At 34.4% G+C, this 16,748-nt stretch overlaps 2 protein-coding genes and 1 pseudogene across 6 annotated transcripts; all 3 read left to right on the top strand.

Moving 5' to 3' along the window:
* Positions 1,157–6,425, top strand: LOC104756064 (annotated as a pseudogene).
* LOC104756065 lies at positions 8,995–9,735 on the top strand. The gene has a single exon (XM_010478576.2). The coding sequence runs from the start codon at positions 9,106–9,108 to the stop codon at positions 9,490–9,492; it is 387 nt and encodes a 128-aa protein (XP_010476878.1). The 5' UTR covers positions 8,995–9,105; the 3' UTR covers positions 9,493–9,735.
* Positions 12,221–14,966, top strand: LOC104756066 (probable complex I intermediate-associated protein 30). Of its 5 annotated transcripts, none has more exons than XM_010478578.2 (9): positions 12,221–12,362; positions 12,535–12,638; positions 12,846–12,942; positions 13,247–13,360; positions 13,614–13,670; positions 13,841–13,932; positions 14,134–14,214; positions 14,328–14,426; positions 14,594–14,966. In XM_010478578.2, the coding sequence occupies exons 3-9, from the start codon at positions 12,891–12,893 to the stop codon at positions 14,780–14,782; spliced, it is 684 nt and encodes a 227-aa protein (XP_010476880.1). In that variant the 5' UTR covers positions 12,221–12,362; positions 12,535–12,638; positions 12,846–12,890; the 3' UTR covers positions 14,783–14,966. The 5 variants fall into 5 exon arrangements, with proteins under 5 accessions (XP_010476880.1, XP_010476882.1, XP_010476879.1 ...); XM_010478580.2 differs by having other exon boundaries at positions 12,221–12,358; XM_010478577.2 differs by lacking the exon at positions 12,535–12,638.

The following is a 16,748-nucleotide window of genomic DNA, read 5'->3' on the forward strand; positions in this document are numbered from 1 at the left end:
ATATATTACATTCTACATAACACACGTCCAAAACTGAGAGGATTAGTGATTCAAACCCATCGAACAGGTCGGCCATTACGCGTTCATTTTGTGTTTTAATAAAAAATCTTAATAAGCTAATCAAAATTCAAAAGTCACCTGTTTAAAAACTCACACTTACAATTATCTTTTCTTTTTTCTTTTTTCTTTTTCTTTTGGACAATCACTCTTACAATTATCTATAATATGTAAACAACGAATAATCGTAAATGACCCCCTACGGTTAAATTTTGGTCGGAGGAGGAAAGATTTGTAACTAGAACGGAAAATGAAACATGTTGGTGGTGCCGTGGCGGTATAGTAAAAACTAAAAATATTGTCCATGTATACGTAAATTAGGGTAAAATGTCATTATATTCCTCTCCTATTGAGGTTAGAATTAGTCGTAAATTACGACTCGTAATAATATCGGAAGCCGGATCAAGATGAACTTATATAAGAAGCCTTTTTTTTTTTTTTTTTTTCGTCTTATATAAGAAGCCTTAAAAAGAAAGAATAATAGAGAACTAAAGATCGTGAATTATATTAGAAAGCTTCTAAGAAAAGATCATCATCATCGTGAATTAAATTATTGTGGATGATGTAATGTAACGTGGACCCAATCTCTTCTCCATGTGTTTAGCGTGCATATATACGATACGACATTCCCATCCCATCATCNAAAAAAAAAAAAAAAAGAGAAAATAGTATTACATATTACCATACTATCTTCGGCTGTAAAAATAAATTTTATCATGATCTTAAAATTCTATTGAAACCAAAAGATATATTATTCCTTATTTATGAGAATATAACACTCTTTTTCTCAAAAAAAAAAAAGAAAAGAAGAGAATATAAAAAAGTGACACACAGAGAAGAGAAAACAAAGGTTGCCTTTCTAGATTATAAAAACATTTGACAATTAGAAAAGGTGAAAAGTAAAAAAAAAATATGTATAAAAATCAGAAGACGCAAAAGGCAAGAGCCTTTTTTAACAAAGAAGATACTTAACGAAAAACGACAGCGTATCGTAAATAAAAAGGGAGGGAAATTAGCGCCCAAAAGGTAAACAAATAAAAAAGCAAGAAAGCAGCTAAATTCCAATTATTAATTTTACCATTTATAAAAATAAAAAAAAAAAAACAAAGTCTTCTCTCCTCATCATCTTCTTCGACCTGGTCACAATCCTTACACGGCTCCACTCCTCTCTATCATCTTTCTCGAATCATCTTCTTCCTCGTTATCTCCTTCTCCCAATTCGAAACTTTTCTGAGAAGATTCCCATATTGATTTCTAATTCCTCACGCTTTAGTTTTTACCTCGTCTGCTTTGGTCTGTTTGTTTCTCTCTGTTATCGACTGATTCCGAAATCGGGGGTCAAAAAACCGGGTCGGAGCTTCTCTTCAGGTTTCGGAATTTCAGATATATCTGGTCTGATGGGATCAGAGCCTCGGTTCGAACCGAGGCCCGAACTAATTGACTTGCCTGTTCTTCATAAATTCAAACTCTACGCTACTCCCTCGGTAACTAAACTTAAAAGCTCCTCCTTCTCCTATTTCTCTTGATTACGGTCCGGTTATGCTCTGTGATTATGTGAATCTTATTTATGTTCTTGGTCTCTTTGAAATTTATGTTGATTTGCATCAATGTCAATCTTTTTTAATCCCATAATTGCCTTGATAACTATTATTATGGTTTTGATGGATTTTGATTTTTGGTTTCACATTCTCTAAGATGGTTTTGGTTTATTATTGATTAGTCTGTTGTGTTTGCTTGGTGGTTCAATTTAGTTGTAATGTGTAAGTCATGAGCCTTTAACTTGACTTTATGTATAGAGTCTAATTTGGTTCTAAGTATTCTTAGCCTGTTTTTGCTTACATGAATGTTAGCTAAGGATTCGTTTGGATTTTGAGTTTTGTGAATAAAATGTGTTGTTTGTGCAGAATTTTTACTTGATTGGAAGAGATGAGAACAAGAGCTTTAGGAGGATTCTTAAGATTGATCGAAGGGACTTAAACGAGTTGAACTTATATGAAGATCCCACAAGGTATACTAAAGAAGAAATGCGCGAACTTAAAAGGCGGATGAGTGTAGGTAACGAGGATTCTGGTGGCTTTAAAGCTATCACTACTTGCTATGGTATCATTGGTATGTCCTCTTTCTTTCTTTACCAGTTTACCACTCTGTGCCTTTTCCTTTTCTCTTAAGTGTTTTGTTTTTTGGAGGTCTCAGTGTATCGTTATGAACTCATTGAGCAATGTTGATTTTTTTGGGGTGCAGGGTTTGTGAGATTCTTGGAGCCTTATTACATGCTGGTGATTACAAAAAGAAAGAAAGTGGGTGAGATCTGTGGCCATACAGTTTATGGTATTGCTGAGAGTCAAATGATTGTGATCCCACATCCTTCCATTCTGACCAAAGTGGCCAAGTCTGACGCCGAGCAGAGGTATTTCTATCGATTACTCTGCTCATGGTTATGTTCTTTTAAAATGAAAACTCTCTGGTGTTAACTTTATTAGAACGCGTAAGACATGTATTCCCCTTTCTATTATAGGTACAAGAGGCTCCTAAGCGTGGTGAATCTTAGCAAAAACTTCTACTTTAGCTACACATATCACCTCATGTATACCCTTCAGAAGAACATCGGCAAAACTGAGAGAGGTAACGTTCACGACAACACTATGTTCGTGTGGAACGCCTTCTTAACACGCCAGATCAGAAGGATCCTGCAGAATACCATATGGACAGTTGCATTGGTATACGGCTTCTTTCAGCAGGTAATATACAAATGCCTGCCTATATGAATGGTTTAGACTTTGCTAATCTAAAGTTTTCCTCACAAGATAAACCTAGCTAACGTCTACTGTTCCTTTGCTTTGTCTAGACTAAATGTACAGTATCTGGTGAAGAGTTTGTATTCACTATCATTGCTCGGCGTTCACGTCATTATGCTGGCACAAGGTAGTTCTTCAATCAGAAATCTTTACCTTCTCTGTTCTTCTTCTCTATGTTTCCTTTTTTTCATTTTGTCTCACGGTCTACTTGCTCTTTAACATAATTGTAATATTGAGGGATTACGCAATACCATATTTCAGTACTCCCTTTGAAATGATCGGGACTATTATTGATATCCCTTTGATCTAAACTCCTCCTTAATGTGCAGATATTTAAGGCGTGGTGTAAATGATATAGGCAGGGTAGCCAATGATGTTGAGACGGAGCAGATTGTTTCCAAAGTGGTTCCTGCTGGTCAGAAAATCCCAATAACCTCAGTTGTGCAGATTCGAGGCTCCATACCCTTATTTTGGTCACAGGAGGCATCTGTTTTCAACCCACAGCCCGAGATTATATGTAAGCACCATATGAAAATTACAAAAAGGTTCCCTTGGACTTTTCCTTATCTTATCTTTAATACTCTTGGTTTTGTCTTGTTTTTTGGGTCACAGTGAATAAGAAGGACGGGAATTATGAGGCTACCCAACAACACTTTAAGAATCTGAGAGAGAGGTATGGGAAGAGGATAATAATTCTGAACCTCCTAAAGGTAAGCTGTTCTCTCATTTTCTAGGAAAACTCACATATACATTGCTTCTGCCTGTTCTTGGATTATTGAAAGATAATATTGAGTGTATATATATACGTTGCTATTTTGTGTTATCAGACAGGTGAGAAAAAGCATCGAGAAAACATCTTGCGGGGAGAGTTTGCAAAGACAATCCGATTTATTAACAGAGGCATGGACAAGGAGAATCGTTTAAAGGCAATCCACTTCGATCTAAGCAAACACTACAAAAAGTACTGCATTTATGCACCCTTTATGCAGAGATATGGGTTGCTTTGTATAATAAGTCTTTATATCCTAGAATTGTTAACCATTTTTCCTTTAATTTGGCAGAGGAGCTGATGGTGCATTCAACCACTTGTGTATCTTTGCAAGGAAAGCACTGGAATTAACTGACTTGTTTTACTGTAAAGTTCCTTCAGGTGTAGGAGGTGATGGAGTAATTTATGATTCGTTTTACAAGTAAGTTTGGCATGCTATTATATAGCAAATGCACTCTTCATGTAACAATAGCTGTAGTTTATTGATTATCTCTCTTAGACATAGTTTTGAATTTATTGCACGTTTGTTGGTAAGTCCTAATACTAATGATACTATGCTTTAGTAACCCTCTTCCGAGTCAAGATGAAGAAGCCAATAGTCAAAAAGAAGCTTCCAAGGCGGAAATATTTTTGCTCCAAAATGGGGTCTTGAGGACAAACTGCATAGACTGCTTGGATCGCACTAATTTTGCGCAGTACGCCCACGGATTGGTAGCTCTTGGGCATCAGCTACGCACATTGGAAATCTCAGGACCTCCTGTCGTCGATCTTAATAATCCTCTGGCAATAGAATTGATGGAAGCTTACCAAAACATGGGTAATACACTTGCGATGCAGTATGGTGGCTCGGAAGCACACAGCAAGGTGAATTGGTTTTGCAACACATTTTATTACTATGCTTTAGATGGATCTTTGAACTATGTGTATCAACTTTAGAAAGTTTATGGTATGCAGATGTTCTGTGATCTTAGAGGTAACTGGAACATGGTGAAGAGGCAGCGTGATTTATTCACAGCTATGTACCGTCACTACAATAACGCGTATCAGGACAGTGATAAGCAGAACGCCATCAATGTGTAAGCTACATTTTAAAAACTTCTTGTCTTGTTTTTTCGTCTTTAAATTTGCTACTTGTTCGTTTAGTCTAAATACTGTCTCTGGTGACAGGTTCTTGGGGCATTTCCGACCTCGAGTGGGGAGGCNTGGTATGCAGATGTTTTGTGATCTGAGAGGTAACTGGAACATGGTGACGAGGCAGCGTGATATATTCACAGCTATGCGCCGTCACTACAATAACGCGTATCAGGACAGTGATAAGCAGAACGCCATCAATGTGTAAGCTATATTTTACAAACTTCTTGTCTTGTTTTTTCGTCTTTAAATTTGCTACTTGTTCGTTTAGTCTAAATACTGTCTCTGGTGACAGGTTCTTGGGGCATTTCCGGCCTCGAGTGGGGAGGCCAGCACTATGGGAGCTGGATTCTGATCAGCACAACATCGGAAGAGCTGGTTCTAACTTAGATATCGAAAATATGAGGTACCTAATTTTGTTGAAAATTTGGCTAAACCGGAAACTATTCTAAATTGAGTTGACATGTAAATTACAAATGATTAATATCTCTTCCAATACACTATATGAACTGCAGGCCACTAATTAGGAGATCATTTTCCGATAACATTCTCATGGACTGTGATTTAAATCTGGGGGAGCTGGTACGCGAAAATTCTCAGCCTTCACATGAAGGGTTAAACGGGGGTGTCTCAGGAGCAAATTTAGATTTTCCATTCTGTGAAACTGAACCAGCTTCTTTAAGGTGCGAATCAGATTCTCTTTAACTTGTTTGAACCATTTATCAACACTCTTTTTCTGATTCTTCTACCTTTTGTCTTTGATCACATCTTCAGCTTCCTTTCGGTTATGCGCAATGAAGATCTTTTAAGAGAAACAGGGTCAGGGCAGATGTCTCCAGGCAGTTCCTCTAATTATGTAGCTCACAGACCCAGTGATGTACCTGGCTTTGCACACTCATACATAACTAAAATTTACTCCAGCAGAAGAAATGTTTGAACGTTGCAGGTAAAAACATCTGTCCATATGCATCGTTGCTATAGCATTCTGATACATTTACGATATTCAGACGTGAACCTTCTTTCATGTTCTAAATGTTTCTTGTAGCTCAAGGTCTTGTTCCTCAGATAACTTGTTCACCGACCTGGATGAATCCGTTACTTCGTTAACTAATACAAACTCCAGTTTTGATGTAATGTCCTTCTTCTCCATATCATTTTCTATTCAAGTTATCGATTTTTTCGTAACGCTTTCGCAGAGAAAGACACTGACTCGATTGGATTTTCCCATTATTTACAGTTTCCTATTATTGGTGGTTCCGATTTACTGCCTGGTTTCTCAAATGAATTCGCTCGGTGGGTATTCTCAGGAAGACCATGGTAAAGAAAAGGGTTTGGAGATGAAATTGTTTGTGCCTTGCACCGGAAGGTAACGATGGTTACTTGCCAGGTACTCCAGGGTTGAACAGCCATAAATAACAGGACAGCACACCATAACAGCTACACATCTGTATATATATCCGACTCACCTTTGTAAAGGTCCATGTTTCTTGTTTTTGTTGTTTCCCTAGCAAACTTGATTTCTTTCTTTTTTTCACCACCCACAAAATTTGATTTTGTTTTTTTCTGTTTGACTATAGAGGGTTTGGTTTGATTTTTCCTTTTTTCCGTAATCAATTACGGCCCATTCTTGAACAGAAATATATTGTGTGATTAAAAGAAGTTGGAACGCATCATACCGCATTGTATTGAAAATATTACAACCAAGAAAATAAACATCATCATCATCACATGCAAGACGTTTTTATTTAGTATCAACACCAGCAAATACGTTTCTTAATTAAATCCTAACTGATAAAATTATTGGACCAAAAAGTTTATGTAGAAAATACTTTAAAGGCAAATATACATACACATTGGTATGTCTAAAACTCTTTATACTGTCTGGTTAGTGGTTAAACCCCTTACCAAAGAAGTTGTGATGCACTCTTTTAGAACAACAACATCCCAACTGGCTTTTTTTGCTCTTTCAACTAACTAATTTGTTCAGAATATTTTATTTATTTCTTCTCATTAAATATTTTGATTTTGTTGGCTGTTGGCTGGCAATTATATGTTCGCCCACCAAAAATAAATACAGCTGGCCGATCTTTCTGAGATAAATAAAAATAAAAGTTCAGTTCTTTTCTTCACTGTTGGAATTTAATTCGATGATTGTTAGATTTAATCATTTAACAAAACAATAAAAATACCAGGGTTGTACGAAATAGAAAATTGTAAACTTGTAACATATAACATATGCTTGGAACGAGGAGTAAACTTGTAACATATAACATATGCTTAGAGTTATTGTGAACTAACCTTTTAAATAAAAAACCACGTGAAAGTTGAAGTTGTATTAAAATTTTATACGAAATAATATTTTTAATGAACTAACAAAATGCTAATGTGACAATAAAAATAGATAGTATGATATCTTAGAATCTATTTTATGTGTTATAAAAATACATATGTAAAAATATTTTCCTTATGTTTTGCTCATATTTTACATATGTTTTGCTTATTTTTTGCTAATATCTATTCAACATTTCAACAACCAAAAAATGACTAATTTGCTGCCATATATAAACAACCACACCTACAATTTATATTTATATAGAATTTAATGTAAACTATACTCAATTTATCAAACAATCAAATAATTTATATATATATGATTTTATCATAGTTATAAAATGATATAAATATATAAACAATTATAATTACATGCATATCATCTATGTATTGCATGGATAACCATCTAATATATATATATATATATATATATATATATATATATATATATATATTATCATTCTTAACTTTTTTAATAACAAAAGCCATTTTTTTCATTCGTTCTAAGTCTATATATATGAACCTAAATATAATTCATCAAATATCATTCATCCGCGCTAGAGAAAAAGCATTTCTCATAGATGAGTGAGTCGGAGACTGTCTTCCATGTGTTCCCAAACACAAATGCAACCACGACGAATGAAGGCGTGAAAAGCTGAAGGATCCAGCTCCCGACAAATCCGTTCATCGGAAAGAATAGGAGTGCCTGACCGACCCAAAAGGTAATCTTGACAAGTGTGTGGGGTTTGCTTGTGCTTATATTTTATCTATTATTCTTTTTTTTTTTTTTTTGTGTGTGGTTGTTTCCTTCTATTCAATTGTGTTTGTGCTTTATACTTTAGACATTGACTGATACCAAGTGATGTCTGGCGTTGGTTATGTGTTCCAATACTTAAATAAAAATAAACAATGGTTAAATTAGAAAATTATTAACAAAACGATAAAAATTTAGTCAATAGAGTTGGTACGTCTAGACACTGCATTGTCTGCGAGAACCAGGGCTGTGTCTACAGTACAGGATATATACCAAACAAGTTCTTAATTAGAAAATTGTAGCATTAGGTTTTGAAATTAATATATCTAAATTACAATGTCAACATTTTAAAAAATACCTTCTTATGAATGTACAAAAAAATATTGTAGTAGAATACATTGAACCGATCGCAGATAGTCAAATGCACATAAGCAAAATAATATTTGCGTTGTTTAATTAGCTAAAGAAGGTTATATCTGGATTCCATTTTTAGTAAATCATTACAACGATTACGACTACTTATTAATAAGCATTAAAAATCACTAGTATTACTTAGGTGATGAATAGCTAATGATGCTCGTGGTTATTTTGTTATATGATGTCAATTGTCGAATTTGTTTTTATTCAAGATAGTACAAATATACAAAGAATTAAAATGTATGGACCGCTTGTACAAATATCCGTTTATCATTTGTTGTTCCGTTTTGCGGTCTTGGTCATTTAAAAATAAACAGTAAATTATTAGTTTTTATGAGTAATTTATTTTAGTAATTACTATTTACTAGTTACACCGACACCGTACCATTTCGGCCAAAATCATAACGTTACGCGCGACACTAAATATAATTATCATAAAGATCTCTTATATATATATGTTAAACATCGTCGACATGATTATATGTAATCTATTATCTAAAAAGAATCGATCACCCTTGGTCCGATACATTACACAACAATACACAAGAGGAGATTGTCCAGCCCACATACACACGTATGCACATATCAACATGCATCCACACACCTACATACATATAATAAGATATTCTATAGATATTAAATTAAAATAGAAAAAGGAGACACTAGTCTAGTTTTACGGATTCTGTAGCCTTTATATTTCTTATATTTAATTAAATCATCTTTCTTAGCTGTTCTCTTTCTCTATCTATCCCTCTATATAAATACAAACGAACCCAATACTTCGTTTACGTACCAAGAAAGTTTGTTTCTCATCTTCAATACCAATAATACCTTGCCCATATTCACTAATTATGGCTATATTCGGGAAACTGACAAAGCTCAAGTCAGCGATAAAGAAATGGCCTTCCTTGACGAAGAACCACCATTCAACCACCGCGTCCACCGTCTCCGAGGTCTCAAAGTGCGACGATCTCCATATGGTTTACGTCGGAAAGTCACGAAGACCTTACATGCTTAGTTCCCACATCATTGCTCATCCTCTTTTCCAAGAACTACTTGATCGGTCTTCGAGATTCATAGAAGAACGTCACGATCAAGAGACTGTATTAGTAGCTTGCGAAGTCGTATTGTTCGAGCACTTGTTATGGATGCTTAAAAACAGTTGCTCTGATCTCGACGATGGTGATGATCACGAAAGAGGATCCGTCGAGGAGTTGGCTGAGTTCTATACTTATTGATGACGTAATACTTACATTTAATTTTTTTCTTTTAATATATAGTATTTTTTTTTGGTTTGATTCGACATGATCCAATGCGGTCACAAACCATTTTCTTTGCTTTTCTTTTTCCCCGAGCAATTTGTTTAGATTTAGTTCTCTTAACTAATTACTATATATTATAATTATGTCGGACAAGAGGGTGTCTAATATAATTCACCCTATTGATTAATAAATTGAAACAATGCTAAAATTGATCTTTTATTGATTTTGGTCCGTTTTATGTACATGTACTCTATAGTACATATTTACTTTTGTTTACGCGTGTTACTACTTTTCAGAAGAATGAAATTCGCCGCCACATAATGTGCAGAACCATCCAATTGCACGCACGGTCCTACTTGCCTTTCTAGTGGCAGCAATGGTTGTCATGGAAAATAATTATTTAATATAATAAAGTAATAAACAAAAGTATCGTATAATAATTACATACGTACTAATTATGCCTATAAGGCTATAACTATAGGTGTGCCCGAGTTGTAAATTTGAGATGATATGAATAAAAAATGACTATCATGATTCATGACGTGAAGTCTGAAGTGTAACTACAACTTCTACAAGTATAATACTCTATGATGCACATTACGTATTGAAGTTTTTATGGATTTATTCTTTTAACCAAAATCAATTATGAGTTCATTTTATTGACTAACACAATCTTTATTTTAAAAGGTTTATATTAGAGTGTAATTTAAACATGACTAAGTAAAGTACGTATGGCTCCATTGATCTCGATTGGTATGATGCAATAGCCCCAAGGGGGACGCAGGTAGGGGTAGGGTGGAACAGTTGCCACTGTTAAAATTTCAGAATTAGCGTTATTTAGTATGTGATTTTAGGTCTGCCACTGTTATGATTTAATGCCCCTATTATTCATTTTTTATACAAAACACACACATTTTCTCTTCTGCATTGTATATTTGTATATAACTATATTAAAATCTAAAACCCATTAAATACAAATTAAATATTAGACAAAAGTACAGTTTATTTATACATCTTTGTTAACAAGCCCATAATTTTGTTTAATAACAGTATTAATAGGTTTTTTCTTATTTTATTACTATTTTGTTCATAAAACATTCATTACTGTAGTTATTTTTTAAGGGTGAATGTTAAAAAAAACATTCATCGCCATCACTAGGTTCATCGCCATCACTAGGTTCGCTTCATGGTTGAAAGCATGAACCTGCCAAAAAAAATTAAACACCATGTCAACATCATGTATTTAACAGATTAACAAGCAAACGGCTAACAAGCTTGAATCAGATTTCTTTTCATCCATTTCTCTAGGAGCGAAGAGTTGATCTGAGAAGTCTCGCTTGGGAACAGGCTCATAAACTAGATAGCTTCAGCTCTTGGAAGAAACTGAGCCATATCTTCCAAATCAAAAATTTTAATACAAGTTCATAACAGACAAAATACCATGGATTTTTAATACAAAATATAAAATTTTAATACAAGTTCATAACAAACAAAATACCACATGAAAGTTGAATTTGGATTAAAATTTTATACGAAATGATATTTTTTAATGAACTAACAAAATGGTAATGTGATAATAAAAATAGATGGTATGATATCGGAGAGTCTCTATTTTATGTGTTATAAAATACAAATGTAAAAATATTTTACTTATGTTTTGTTCATATTTTACATATGTTTTGCTTATTTTTTGCTAATATCTATTAAATATTTTAAAAAACCAAAAAAATGACTAATATTAAACAATCATACGTACAATTTATATTTATACTATACTCCCAATCAGTTATTGTTGCTGGAGGTTGTCGCTGCTGCTGCTTCTCCGAGACGTGGAATAACCCTGATACAAAGAACCAAAATTTGATATCAAAAATCATTCTCAGAATCATATAATACCAAAAGTAAAATTCTTTTATGAACAAACCTTGCGACTTCCTCTCCATTCCTCGAGCATCTGGTGAAGTTTTTTTATAGACCTGCTCCACAGCTCGACATTGGTGAACTCTACTGGAACCTTGTCAACTCCAATGAAAGTGGAACAGAGAACTTGGATATCCAATTGTGCTTGTGCTTTCAACTTCAAGTGGCAGCATTAATCGTTGTCATGGAAAATAATTACTTTAATAGTATAATAAACAAAAGTATCTTATAATTTACTTATTAACCAGTAACGACGTAAGTGTGCCCGAGTTGTAAATTTGTGATGCACTCGATAATCGTTCATATGTATAAAAAAAATATTAAATCATGGCGTGAAGTGTAATTACAGACCTAAGGCTAAATATAAACATTTTTTACATTTTTGGTATCAAAATAGTTGTATAAACTTCTTTGAGTATATATTTAAATAAGGATGGCTACGAGGTGATTATGTTTGGCTCCTAGTGTCCTAATTCGAGTACAATGGTGTAATTGGATAGTAAAGAAGACATAGGAGAAGCTTTTCAACTCGACCACCATAATGAATGAACCTTATATTTATGTAATATCTTTGTATATCATGTCCAAACTATGCCTAAAGATAGTTATCATAGTCGAACGTCTATAAAATTTTGTTTTTGGTCTATCTTTTTACGTAATTTACTAATTTTCTTGATTAAAAAAAAAGGACAATTTGTTTAAAAAACAATTAAAAGAACCAAAAAGAGTATTTTACTAGTCTATTTGCGAATGTATTGGAGAACTTGGGCCAAATAGGCCCATGTATGTCAAAAGATTGGCCTCAGGAAACGACACCGTATAGTAGAAACGGCGACGTGTGTCTTCGTCGTCTTCAAGACTTCAAGTTTGACTGGTTAATCGGTAAACCGAGGCTGATTGTGCGACGGTGACGGCAAATCCAGTGAGTGAGTTCCTTTGATTATCGCTGCATTTACTGAGAACCCTAAACATTGAGTTAATAATCGTGTCTTCTAAGCATTTCACTCTGTTCTAATCATGATCCATCAGATCTTCATTTTTTTTTGTTCTCCTGTGAAAGAGGTTAGCTTCTGTTGATATGTGTCGGGTTTATTTCAGAAGGAATTTGCGACAAGTTGTTTTTTGTTTTTTCTCGCTGTCTACAATGGCGATGACTTAATCGGTTTTTGGCTCACAAGGTGTTTGTTGAAATGCTTCAACGGGTACTAGTCTTAGTCACTACTTTATGGTCCTAAGAGTAAAAGCTTTTGGAATCGAATCCTAGCTAACCTTGCAGTGACATTCTCTTTTATGTACTTTACTTGGAGTATGGTTCTGGTCATGGAGTTTTTGTGTGTGTGTGTGATTTGGTGATTAACATTGAAATATAGGAGCTTTAATTCCTAACAGTCCATGTTTTATATCTGTAGAAGCTTTCATCATTTTAGTCTGGGAAAGAAGCTATAGAGAGAGACATGTCAAGGTTTCGATCATTGTTGCAAGCCTCTGTAAATGCGACAAAGAAGGGTATTCACCTGCCACTTTTTCCGTCAATTATGATACACGTCTGACTTAATTCTTTGATCTATTAGTTTTTCTGTTTGTGTTTCGATGCTTCCTTCTATCTAACTGTGCTTGTGCTTATACTAAAGAAAATGACTGATAGCAAATGTGATGTTTGATGGGAAAATATGGCGTTGGTTCTATGTTTCATTACTTACAAATTTTCGGGATTATGTTCCTATTTCTCTACTAGCTATTATGGTGTCGAATATAGCAGGGAGTGCTAGTTTCTCACTTATTTTCTTTTCACCAATCTACAAACTGTTAGCTCTTACGTGGAACGTTGAAGAATGGGTACCACCTGCAGAGAAGCATATATTTAAGTTTCACTCTAAAGAAGACTTGAAGAAATGGCATCTCTATTCCGATTCTGAATATGGAGGTACTTAAGCCGACAGGTTCAACTTCAAGCATCTGCTCTGTATAGAGTATCTTATATTGTTCCTGTTGTTATTTATCCTTTTCATCTCCATGCATTGTTGATACAACTACTGGGACAAATGAAGAGTTTTGAAGTTTTGCATTTCACATAATTTCATTGATATGTAAACAATCCGCTATGCATATAGTATTTATTTTCTGGCAACATGTTTGATATTTAATTTCCGGCAACATGTTTAATACTTATTTTACAGGATTATCTTCTGCTTCCTTGGAGATCCCAGATAAAGGAGATGGATCAGATTGCACCGGTTAGAAACTTAGTATTTCCTTCTGTGTTCCTGCATGTCATTGTGTTGAAGTTCATCAATACACAATATGAGATTTCTTCTATGTTTTGATACCATCGTTTCTTAATGTCTTGTTTTGTTTTCTACTCTGCTTCACTTGTTGATGTTTTTCATCCAAATATCTTCTATAGGGATTTTCTCGGGGAACCTATCCGTTGACCTTAGCGAAGGATCAAAATGGAACATCAGTCGGAGTGGTTTCTGTGGAATGCGCTCAAAGAAGGTTAACAGTCCAGAGCTTTCATTTTCTTATTACAAAGTGTTCTTATTCAAAACGTATTTTATGCATATCAGTTTTTTTGTTCGAAGAAAAGAAGGAAAAATGGTTACTGTATTTGTTATCTTGGTTTTGTAACTCGGAGAATTTTTTTAAGGCAGCTGAGCGTTCAATTGCAACCAATTCTATATTACTCTGTTTTTGTAGTTTGATGGCTTCATTGATCTCGATGGGTATGATGCAATAGCCCTCAGGCTCAGAGGAGATGGAAGATGTTATATCTCTACTGTAAGTTTCATATTGACACTCACCTTTCCTTTCCTTTACTCCAGATGAAACAAGGATTGTTGTAGGAGCAACAGAGCTGTTAGTTGTTATACCAAACCTTGATTTTGATTCAGATCTATACCGAAAACTGGGTGAACTCACCGGGGCAAGCAGAAGATAACTCGTGGCAAGCTTTTGTTTTTGCTCCAAAGGACAATTGGTATATTGCTAAGGCAAGTCCTTACTTCTATAGATGTCACCAACCAAGAGCGTTAGAGCATTCTACACTTCCTTTTTTGCTGTTAAGTCTTTAGTTAGGTGTATATTGCTGAACAAGACAGATCATGGTTATGAGTTTGCTTGAATGGTTCTATAAATAACCTAAGGTTGAATATATCAGATCCCTCTATCTCGATACTTGCCAACATGGAGAGGAAATGTTATAGATGTGGAAATGGAGATGAATCCAGGTCGCGTTCTAGGTATGTCACTGTCAGTAAACGCAGAAGGTGGTGCGGTTGGAGCTAAATCTGGAGCAGGTGATTTCCGAGTAGAAATCGACTGGATCAAAGCGTTGAGATTGCCATGAGTTGAACATTGTAGCAATGCATGGTGTTTTTTATTGTTCTTGGTTTTAGCTTGTAAAAACCAGGCCTGAGTTGATACTTGATGGCCAGAGCATAGTTGATTGTGTAGCGGCAAAGTTGGTTATCACTTTGAGCCATGTTTTTTTTACCAAGTCATAAAATAAAAGAATTGACGCATATTAAAGATGTGATTATCTTCTGTTTACCTTGTAGTCTATCCTTTTCGGTCAACTAGTTTATTTATCGTAGACAATTAGGTTATGATCGTGATTGAATAGGGGAGAATACGGTCATGCTAGAACCAGGCATGAGTTGATGATACTTACGTGCAGAGTAGGCCTGGGCATTCGGTTAACCATTCGGTTTCGGTTCGGTTGTATTCGGTTTCGGTTATTTTGGATATAGTAATATAGTAACCATTTGGATATTTTTGAAATTTCGGTTCGGTTCGGTTCGGTTTCTTTCGGTTCGGTTTCGGTTTGGTTATTTAAATAAATAACCATAACTAACATAAATTATATTAACATTAACCAAATAAACCAAATATAACCAAAACTAACCGAATATAACCAAAATTAACCAAATATACAATAACAAAAATACAAAAAAGGGAAAAATATGGATTCAATTTTACAAAATAGTATTTAACTTTGTAAATTCAAAATAATAACATTTACATATATTGATTATTTAAAATATTTAATTGTTTTGAATCTAGAAATAATTTATATTTTAAGTTTATTTTATAGTTTTGCATAATATTAAGTATATAATATTTGATATCTTCTAGGTTTTCGGATATTTCGGTTAACCATTTAATTGTCGGTTCGGTTCGGTTCGGTTTCAGTTAGTTTGGATATAGATTTTTACTAACCATTCGGGTATTTGAAGAATTTCGGTTCGGTTCGGTTTGGTTTTTTTCGGTTCGGTTTCGGTCGGTTATTTGGTTATCGGTTATTTTGCCCAGCCCTAGTGCAGAGCATTGTTGAATTGCGTAGCGGCAAAGTTGGGTATCACTTAGAGCCATGTTTTAACCATGTCACAGAATAAAACAAATTGACACAAATCAAAGATATATGATTGATTACATTCTCCTTCTGATTATTTAGTCGTATATCCTTTTCGGTCAACTAATTTATTTATTGTTAACAATGGTTATGGTCGTGATTGAATAAGGGAGAGTACGGTCATACTAAATTGGTGGAACAAAGAAAATAATAAAATTGTATAACGTGTTTGATGTTTCCATTATGAACTTGCAAATAGAATAGAGGATATTGATGACGACCAATAAAAGAAAAAGAATGGAGGATATTGATGAGTAATGACTAATGACTACATTAGCTTTCAGCTTATTTATTGAAAATAACTAAATCTCAAATATGAAGTCAAAGAATATTTTGCAGGTTTTGACTTTTTGAGTAATTTGTAGATTCATGCTATTCAATTATTGAATAAAATTGTACATATGTGATCAAATCATCTGGAAATTCCAAAAAGAGAAAACACAATTCAGAAATTTTCGATAAGTCAATAACATGATATTTTTACAATAATACATAGAAGTTTTGTGTTTTACATAGGTTACTTCACCTAGTTGGACCCTGAACGGCTCTCACTGTGTTTCTCTATCTGTTTGAGAAGTCTCGAGTCCAAAGTCCAAACCAAACTAAAAAAGGTTAGATAGAGACACACGTGTAGTCACCGACTCGTCAGATGGTGGGACAGCTATTTTTTCTTACTGTCAGAATCTGCACCGTTGGATCTACTCAATTGTCTTATTTTTATTTTATTTTTTGCTTTTGTTCTGGACATAGTCGCTTGATGATGCGGTTGTTTCAGTGGACAACGGGACCCATTAAACCACCCCCAGCTTTGCTTTGTGGGTAAAAAGCTGCTAACGTTTCATTTGGGAATTCTACACCAATCGAATTTGGATGGCTTTAGAGAGAGGAGGAATCGGGTAAT

This window comes from Camelina sativa, chromosome 17, assembly GCF_000633955.1.
Source record: "Camelina sativa cultivar DH55 chromosome 17, Cs, whole genome shotgun sequence".
Taxonomy (NCBI): Eukaryota; Viridiplantae; Streptophyta; class Magnoliopsida; order Brassicales; family Brassicaceae; genus Camelina; species Camelina sativa.